General features: G+C 38.1%; 1 protein-coding gene across 2 annotated transcripts in view; it reads left to right on the forward strand.

Annotated features, from left to right (window-relative positions):
- The window catches only part of ZDHHC2 (zinc finger, DHHC-type containing 2), a 31415-nt gene that overhangs the window by 11963 nt on the left and 9802 nt on the right, over positions 1-9650 (forward strand). For both annotated transcript variants that reach the window (XM_006753780.2, XM_006753779.2), the window contains exons 6-9: positions 313-433; positions 2600-2732; positions 8115-8241; positions 8535-8627. In XM_006753780.2, the coding sequence (XP_006753843.1) occupies positions 313-433; positions 2600-2732; positions 8115-8241; positions 8535-8627 (474 nt within the window). The remainder of the gene's footprint in view (positions 1-312; positions 434-2599; positions 2733-8114; positions 8242-8534; positions 8628-9650) is intronic.

The following is a 9650-nucleotide window of genomic DNA, read 5'->3' on the forward strand; positions in this document are numbered from 1 at the left end:
TCCCTTCTTGTTTCAAATAAACTGGGGGTACAGAGTGCCGACAGTACATTTATTGAAAAGCAGCCTGTGCCTAAGTGGACCCGTGCAGTTCCAACCCGTTGGTTCAAGGGTTAACTGAATAGTTATATGGTTCTTGATCGATTAAAGTGATATTACGCGTCAAATTTGAGAAAGAAATCTTACGAAGGACACTTAAGATTTGCCAGTACACTTTAAATGATAAAAACTAAACGCTGTGTTAAGGTTGGGCATGTGTATACCTGTGCTAAAAAATGTAAAACTCATCGAAAATGTTTTCTGTCTTATCAACAGGGTGAACAATTGTGTTGGATTTTCAAATTATAAATTTTTCCTCCTTTTCTTGGCTTATTCCCTGCTGTACTGCCTTTTTATTGCTGCTACGGATTTACAGTATTTTATCAAATTTTGGACAGTAAGTCATTACCTTGTTGATTTTTTTTGTATATAAAAGTATATAGTACAGTTTTTCGTTAGTGAATTATTTCAGACACTGATTTTATAGACTTGAGCTCATTTATAGTCAGTCCTCATTATTTGCAGAGTCTGTGTTTGTGAATTCACATCTTGCTAACGTTTCTCTGTTACCCAAAACCAGAACTCACAGAGCTTTTGTGGCCATTTGCAGACATGCACAGGGTGGCCGAGAATGTGCGTGCCCCGTGTGCATGTCCAGCCAGGAGATAAAACAGGAGACGCTGCCTTCCTGTCTCGGCTCCCATATTGTCACACGCTGTGCTTTTCACTCTACATAATGCCACGTTTTTGTTTTGTTTTGTTTTTTGCATTGTTGTGCTTTGTGTTGGTCATTTCTGTTTAAAATGCTCTTCAAGAACAGTGCTGAAGTACTGTCGGTGTTTCTGAGCTCTCGTGTGAGGTGCTTTATGGAGAAAATCTGTGTGTTGGGTAAGCGTCCTTCAGGCGTGAGTCGTAGTGTGATGGGTGTGAGTTCTGTGTCAGTGAATCAACAATGAATGTGGAATAAGCTGTCGATACTGTGTCTTCAGGCACAGATGCCCAGAAAACCAGGTTCTGAGTAAATAGTTCTGCTGACAAAAGTATGACCGGAGGCTCGCAGGAACCTTCCCCGTGTTTCCCCTGGGAGGAAGCCAGTGCTCATGGCAGCTTTATAGAGCACAGCCACTGAAATAACAAGAATCGACTAAGAAGATTTTTTTTTTTTTAGTATTTAAAAATAGAAGTGTTTTCTTTATGTGTAAAAAGATTATTTTTTTAAAGTAATATATCTAAAATGCCCGAATTTTTACTAGGTATCGCTTGATTAGGCTTTAGTTAATTCATTTGTTTTCTGCACTATTTACCTTAAATGCAAGCAAAACAAAATTAAAATTGAGTATTTTAAATATTCAAAGATACTCCCCGTGAATACCAAACAACAACAAAAAAAGTCATCCCCTGCCAGAATTGCTTTATTATTTTCATGAAATTATTCTTTATTTGGTAAGACTTTCCTAATTGCTAGATCATTTATGTGGGATGGGATTTTAATCACATTCAATACCAGAGATTTATTGAGCACCTACTATGTGCCACTTCTATGGCCAAGCACTAGGGACACATAGGTGTGTGGACAGGCTCCCAGCATTCAAGCAGACCTTCACTGTGCAGCTAGAGGAATGATCCCTAATGAATGTCTGAGAGATGTCACCCCACGCTCCTCGATCCTGTGAATAGTTTTAGTCCCAACCACAAGTATATTTGTAAAGGAGCAGCCAGGGTTTTCACTGTGAGGGCTGCTGTCAAAAGCTACCGGTGAGATCTTGTGACCTGTCAATCTGACGGATCCGCAGGGTGGGTATGGATGCAGTATTCCCTTCTATCAGAAGGAGACACGTCCTGGCAGCTCTGGTGCGTCACTGAGTGTCCTTAGCCCCAAACTTACCGTTCTGGATAGAGCCGGTGTCCTTGGGCAATAACTCAATGAGAGTCACGCTGGTTTTGCTTTGAGATGGCCTCTTGTCACATGAGTGGCGTAAGGTTTATTTTACACCGCGTTATGCTCTCCTGTTTATCTTTTCTGTGATGCTCTTATTTACAATAGCCTGAAGCATTACTGTGGATGTGTTGTTGTATGTGTTCTTGTAGTAGATGCTGTTGTTTGTAGTAAAGTAAAACATTGGTGAGCATAGTAGCTAAACTGTGCCAATCAACCTTCATTTTTGGCACTTTAATAAATCTATTTAATCGTTTATAAATATGTAGTATGTTACAAAATGTATTCAAGTAGTAAATTCAAAAGTAAATTTTATAGTTCCTTATACCTTGCTTTTTTCTGTTATAATTTATACTCATATTACTACAGTTTTTCTATGATTCAGTTATGCCAAACAAAATAAATACCCCAAGTTTGAATTTATTTTCCAATATATATTCATATTCCAATAAACATTTATTTTAATCTGATGCTATATGTTTTTTCTCAAAGTTTTAACATAAAGCCATGTATCTTTCTCCATAACTAAATTTAAGAAATATTTTAAGAAAAAAAAATCTTACTTATAAAAGTAGGGGAATGCTTATTCCTTTGACAAAACATTTCATTTTCTTCCTTTCTTTATAGAATGGTCTACCAGATACTCAAGCCAAGTTCCATATTATGTTTTTATTCTTTGCTGCAGCTATGTTTTCTGTCAGCTTGTCTTCTCTGTTTGGCTATCATTGTTGGCTAGTCAGCAAAAATAAGTCTACATTAGGTGAGTATGCAATTTTGTAGTTAAAAGAACTTAAGTACATAGATACTCATCAAAAGTTGCCATATGAGTAAATGCCTACCTGTCCTGAAGTGGTAAAAATTATTCTATTCCCCACATTGTTTTGTGGGATGTGACTTACACACAAACAGATTCACTTATTCCATATAATTGTTTTACTGTTTATCACATGTAAAAGCATTGTGTATATGCAGTGGTGAGTAAGGGCCGAACAGCCTGGTGAAGGGCATAGAAAAACCAATAACTAAACATAAAAGTAATTACAACAGGCAAAGTCCTTTAAAGGAAACAAATAGGATCCTGAGGTATATATCAGGGGCTGAGGGTGGGTAGAAGGGTGCCTGTTTAGATGAGTGATCAGGGAAGAGCTCACCAAAATAATACATATTTAACCTAAGAAGTCAGTCATGGAAAGAGCTAGAACATCTCAGGCAGAGAAAACAGTATGTTCAAAAGCCCGACAGAGGGGGATGCTGTGAAAATAGAGGAAAATAAATATGTAACTAATAAATGCTTACATTAAGAAAAGAGAAATCTCAAATCAATAACTTCACACTTTAAGAACTGTAAAAATAAGAGCAGTTAACCCAAAGCCAGCCAAAGTTAGGAAATGGTAAAGATTAGAGAGGAGATAATGAAAATAGAGAATTTAAAGATAGAAGATCAATGAAATCAATAGTTGGTTCTTTGAAAATAATAAATTTGACAGGCCTATCGTTAGAAATAAAAAAAAGAGAGAAGACTCAAATTTTGAAAATCAGAAATGAAAGTGGGGACTACCAACTTTATAGAAATCAAAAAGGTTATAAGAGAAACCATGAACATTTGTACATCAAAAAATTAGGTAACCCAGATGAAATGTACAATTTCTAGAAACACATAAACTACCAGTCTGACTAAAGAAGAAATAAAAAATCTGAATAGACCAAGAGCAAGTTAGGAAGTTGAATCAGTAATCAAGTACCTCCCAACAAAGAAAAGCCCAGGACTTGAGGGCCTCACTGGTAAATTCTAGCAGACATTCAAGAAGAATTAACACCAATTCTTCTCAAACTCTGCCCAAAAAATTAGAAGGAAACACTTTCTACTTACGCTTTAAGGTTAGCATTGCACTAATTGCAAAGTCAGATAAAGACATCACATGAAAACTACAATATCCCTTAGGAACACAAATGCAAAAATCCTCAATAAAATACAAGCAAACCAAATCCAGCAGCATATTAAAAGGACCATATGCCGTAATCAAGTAAGATTTATCCCAGGAATACAAAGGCGTTCACTAGAACAAACATCATATATCACATTAATAGAAGGGGAAAAACCAAATGATTATCTCAACTGATACAAAAAACGTGTTTGACAAAATATAATACTTTTCATGATAAAAGCACTTAACACACTAAGAATAGGAGGGAACTTCTCTGATCTGATAAAGGGCTGTATGAGAGCCCCACAACTGACACTGCACTCAGTGGTGAGAAAGAAAAACCTTTAAGATCAGGAACAGAACAAGGATGCCCTCTTTCTGCCTCTTTTAACACCACTGGGAATTCTAGAGAAATTAACCCAGAAAAATGTCCAAATTGGAAAGGAAGTTAAAACTATTCTTTTTCACAGATGACATGATCAGATATATAGAAAACATTAAGGGCCCCACATAGCGAAAACAACACCCACCAAAAAATAAAACAAAGTTCTTACTATTTTCAGAACTTGCTGCAAATCTACAGTGATTAAACATTGTGGTGCTGGTATAAGGATAGAGATGTTGACTAATGAAATTGAAATGGAGAGTCTAGAGCTAAACTTATACATCTTTGGCCAATTGATTTTTTTTTTTAATATATTTTATTGATTTATTACAGAGAGGAATGGAGAGAGATAGAGAGTTAGAAACATCGATGAGAGAGAAACATCGATCAGCTGCCTCCTGCACATCCCCCACTGGGGAATTGCCTGCAACCCAGGTATATGCCCCCGACCGGAATCGAACCTGGGACCCCTCAGTCCGCAGGCCGACGCTCTATCCACTGAGCCAAACCGGTTTCGGCTGGCCAATTGATTTTTAACAGGGATACCAAGACCATCCAATGAGGAATAAATAGTGTCTTTCAGAGTAATATTTGTAAATCATATGTCCAAGGGCCGAGTATCCAGAATATGTAAATATTACAACTCAACAACAAGAGAAACAAGCCCAGTTTAAAAATTTGCAAAGGATTTCAGTAGACATTTAAAAAGACATTTCTCTAAAGAAAATATACAAATGGCCAACAAACACCTAAAAACATGCTCCATATTATTAGTTATTAGGGAAATAAAAATCAAAACCACAGAGAGTACCACTTCATACCCACTTGGATGGATATTAAAAATAACCCACAAGCTTTGGTGAGGATGTGGCGAATTTGGAACCTTCACATATTACTGGTGGGAATATAAAAGTGTGCGGTCACGGTGAGAACAGTTTGGCAATTCCTCAAAATGTTAAATATAAAATTACCATATGACCCAGCAATTCCAGTCTTAGGTATATACCCAAAATAATGGAAAACAGCAATCAGCAGATAATTTGTACATCAATGTTCATAGCAGTACTATTTGTATTAGCCAAAAGGTGGCAACAACCCACATTCCCATCAAAGGATGAATGGATAGGAAAAATATGGTTACATATATTCCAGTGGAATAGTATTCAGCCATAGAAACCGTGATAGAAGTACTGAATGAAGTACTGAAACAGGCTACCACATGTGACTGCCTAATGGTTTCCTCTGGGGTGAAGAAAATATGTTGGAACTTGATAAAGGTGGAAGCTGCAGAAAATCATGAATGTACTAAATGTCACTGAATTATGCGCTTTAAAGTGATTAAAAATTTTTTCTTTATTGATTAAGGTATTACATATGTGTCCTTATCCCCCCATTACTCCCTCATCCCCCCACTCATGCCCTAACCCCACTGGTGTCTGTGTCCATTGGTTAGGCTTATATGCATGCATACAAGTCCTTTGGTTGATCTCTTCCCCGTGCCCCCACCCTCCTCTACCTTCCCTCTGAGGTTTGATGGTCTGATTGATGCTTCTCTGTCTCTGGATCTGTTTTTGTTCATCAGTTTATGTTGTTCATTATATGCCACAAATGAGTGAGATCATGTGATACTTATCTTTCTCTGACTGGCTTATTTTGCTTAGCATAATACTCTCCAGTTCCATCCATGCTGTTGTAAATGGTAAGAATTCCTTCTTTTTAACAGCAGCACAGTATTCCATTGTGTAGATGTACCACAGTTTTTTAATCCACTCATCTGCTGGTGGGCATTTAGGCTGTTTACAGATCTTAGCTATGGTCAATTGTGCTGCTATGAACATAGGGGTGTATATATCCTTTCTGATTGGTATCTCTAGTTTCTTGGGATATATTCCTAGAAGTGGGATTACTGGGTCAAATGGGAGTTCCATTTTTAGTTTTTTGAGGAAACGCCATACTGTTCTCCACAGTGGCTACACCAGTCTGCATTCCCGCTAGCAGTGCACGATGTTCTATAAATTTCACCTCAATTTTTACAGAAGTCTGTAGGAAGAGACCTAGCAATGTTTGAGACACTACCCACATGGTTGATACATAGAAAGCTAAAAAACAAAAAAATATATACTATGAGGTTTGCTGAGTAAGGGACTAAGCTAACTGGAGTTTTCTAGACTAAGGTTGGGAGTTTGGGAATACAGCCAGGACTTACAATCTCAAAGGACACTTCACACAGTGAGATTCCATGATTATAATTGTCAGTGAAGATTAATTGTGGCCAATGAATGACAATTTTTAATATTCAGGTGAAATCTTATAGCAGATACTGTTAGGGTGAAAATTGGTATAATAAAGTAATTTCTAAACAAAGTATCTTACTTTCAAAATAGATGTTGGACAATTAAATTTTAATTTATCAAAAGTAAATGAATTGCTTCTAGAAGCTTTTAACTCCTCAAGCTTGTAGATTGAACTTGTAACACCGAAAGGACTTCCTACAATGTGGTCCTCCAGTTATAAACCTGTGTTAGACATAAAGCTACCTAACTTAGGGCAGTGATGGCAAACCTTTTGAGCTCGGTGTGTCAGCATTTTGAAAAACCCTAACTTAACTCTGGTGCTGTGTCACATATAGAAATTTTTTGATTTGATTGTTTGCAACCATAGTAAAACAAAGACTTATATTTTTGACATTTATTTTATATATTTAAATGCCATTTAACAAAGAAAAATCAACCAAAAAAATGAGTTTGCGTGTCACCTCCGACACGCGTGTCAGAGGTTCGCCATCACTGACTTAGGGGGATAAATGCTAAGGAACTTGGAAATTGCCACATATTTTTAGTACCTTCACTCTGCTAATTAGAGTTTTCTTTTTTTACATGACGGACAGAACTCATTATACTCATGCGTTTATTCATAGTCAAAAAATAAAATTTTATATTTTTATTTTTTTAAAATATAGTTTATTGATTTTTTTACAGAGAGGAAGGGAGAGAGATAGTTAGAAACATCGATGAGAAAGAAACATCGATCAGCTGCCTCCTGCACATCTCCTACTGGGGATGTGCCCACAACCCAGGTACATGCCCTTGACCGGAATCGAACCCGGGACCTTTCAGTCCGCAGGCCGACGCTCTATCCACTGAACCAAACCGGTTTCGGCAAAATTTTATATTTTCACATCTCAGAAAAGAATGAAGCGTGGGAAGAACATCGATGGCCTTGTTCAGGTTGCATGCTGATATTTACTTCCTGTGTGATCACTTATTTCCTGTGTGATCGTGGGCAAGTCCCACAGCCTCTCAGCTTCCATATGCAGGGTGGGCGTAGTCACACACATGGTATGATTCTGCATTGGACCTTGGTTTGGACAAACCAGCTTTAAAGTATATTTTGGGTTAGCTGGGAAAAAAGGTACGATTCAATGAGATTGTAAAATGGAACATACTGTAAAATGCAGGCTATAGAACGTATGGATAGTCTCATTTTAGTTAAAACGTATGTAGATTTGTATATATCTACATCCATCCACCCATGTATCTAAAAAAGAATTAGAAGATGTAAATTACTTGCTTTTTGTATTTTCTAGTTTTCTGCAATGCCCATCTGCTGCTATAATAGTTAAAAGGTTACTTAGAAATTAAAGTAAATGTAATCATTAGATCCCTTTAAAGCAGTACAGGCAATCTTCATTGCTGAGCTGCTGGTCAGCACATAAGTCCTCAGGGGTTAGTCATTGATTTTCGAGTGCCCTCATTTAACTCACTCACTTCTAAAGGTAGGGGTTACTAGTTAATGCTCATTACTCACGTGATTGCCCTGCTGTCTTTTTTAGAGGCTTTTAGAAGCCCTGTATTTCGACATGGAACAGATAAGAACGGATTCAGCTTGGGTTTCAGTAAAAATATGCGACAAGTTTTTGGTGATGAGAAGAAGTACTGGTTGCTACCCGTGTTTTCAAGGTATTTCGTTGTGAAGTTTCCGGTATTAAACCAATGAAAGTAATCCAGCAAAGGGACTCTATTATTCTGCACAGGACCTCCTGTTTTTTAACATACTATTCTATGATTCACTGTTGTACCAATGTGGAAATAAATTAACTCCTCACCTCCCTATACAGACTGTACTGAAATCAGTGTTTGGCACATGTTTGGCCCATCACAGAACTGTGTTCTCGCAGACGTGAGCTCTGTAACGGAGTCTCACTCTGTTGGCGTTTTCGTGGCTCCGTTGTAAGTGTTTGTTTCCATTATAGTCTCGGCGATGGCTGCTCCTTCCCAACTTGCCTTGTGAACCAAGATCCTGAACAGCCGTCCACTCCTGCAGGACTGAATCCAGCATCGAAAAAGTAATCTCATGTTGTTTTTTTCTACTTCACTTTCCAATAACATATGTTATCCTCACCTGTCCTTAGGTTACATGTTTCTTTGAAAAGTTTTAAGAATATAGGAGAATTCACTACAGTGGTTTCTGTTTGGAATGAAGAAGGGAGAAAAAATCGGGAGCTTTAGTTATACTTGAAAAATTCTGTTATTAATCTGGGTGGTGGGTAAACAGGTTGTTAATTCTCTAAACATTTTAGTTGACTGAAGCATATCATGATTTTTTAAAAAAATGTATTGTACTTAAGCCCTAGCCGGTTTGGCTCAGTGGATTGAGTGTCAACCTGTGGACTAAAGGGTCCCAGGTTCGATTCCGGTCAAGTGCACATGCCCAGACTGTAGGCTCGATCCCCAGTGGGGAGCGTGCAGGAGGCAACTAATCAATGAATCTCTCTCATTGTTGATGTTTCTATCTCTTTCTCCCTCTTCCTTCCTCTCTGAAAGTAATTTAAAAAAACTTTTTTAAAAAAAATTGTACTTAAAAGAAAAAAAAAAGTAAGCCCAGATCAGCTTGCCTGGCGATCAGGTGAGCCGATCCAGGTGGACTTTCCTCTGACTCCCCAGGTAACTTGTAAAGAGATCAGGAAACTTCCCTGCGTCAGGCCTCGGGAGGACGAATGGGATCCCAGACACCTGCTCTCTCGTTAGCAGTTTTGTTAGCATTGTGCACCCTATTTCTGCCGCTCTTTACAGACCTCTGGGCATTATCTGAGCCATTTCTGCGGAGAGAAGGGAAGGGCTCTTGGGAATGTATTAAAAGTCAGGAGACTTTTGACAGTGTTTTAAGTCTATTTTGGTTCTAGTCTATCAAGAAACTAAGGAAAACCTGAAATGCTGGGGTCCACCCCCAGCAGGTCCAGAGGTTCCTCATAGGTGTGGACGGAGTCGGCGAAGAAGGAATGACACAGAGACAGCATTCAGTTGATCAGCAGCCTTGCCAGGATCTCTAGCCACAATCTCCAGCCAAGTTCTGTGTCCATGTTCTCTTG

Source organism: Myotis davidii, unplaced genomic scaffold, assembly GCF_000327345.1.
Source record: "Myotis davidii unplaced genomic scaffold, ASM32734v1 scaffold71, whole genome shotgun sequence".
NCBI lineage: Eukaryota > Metazoa > Chordata > Mammalia > Chiroptera > Vespertilionidae > Myotis > Myotis davidii.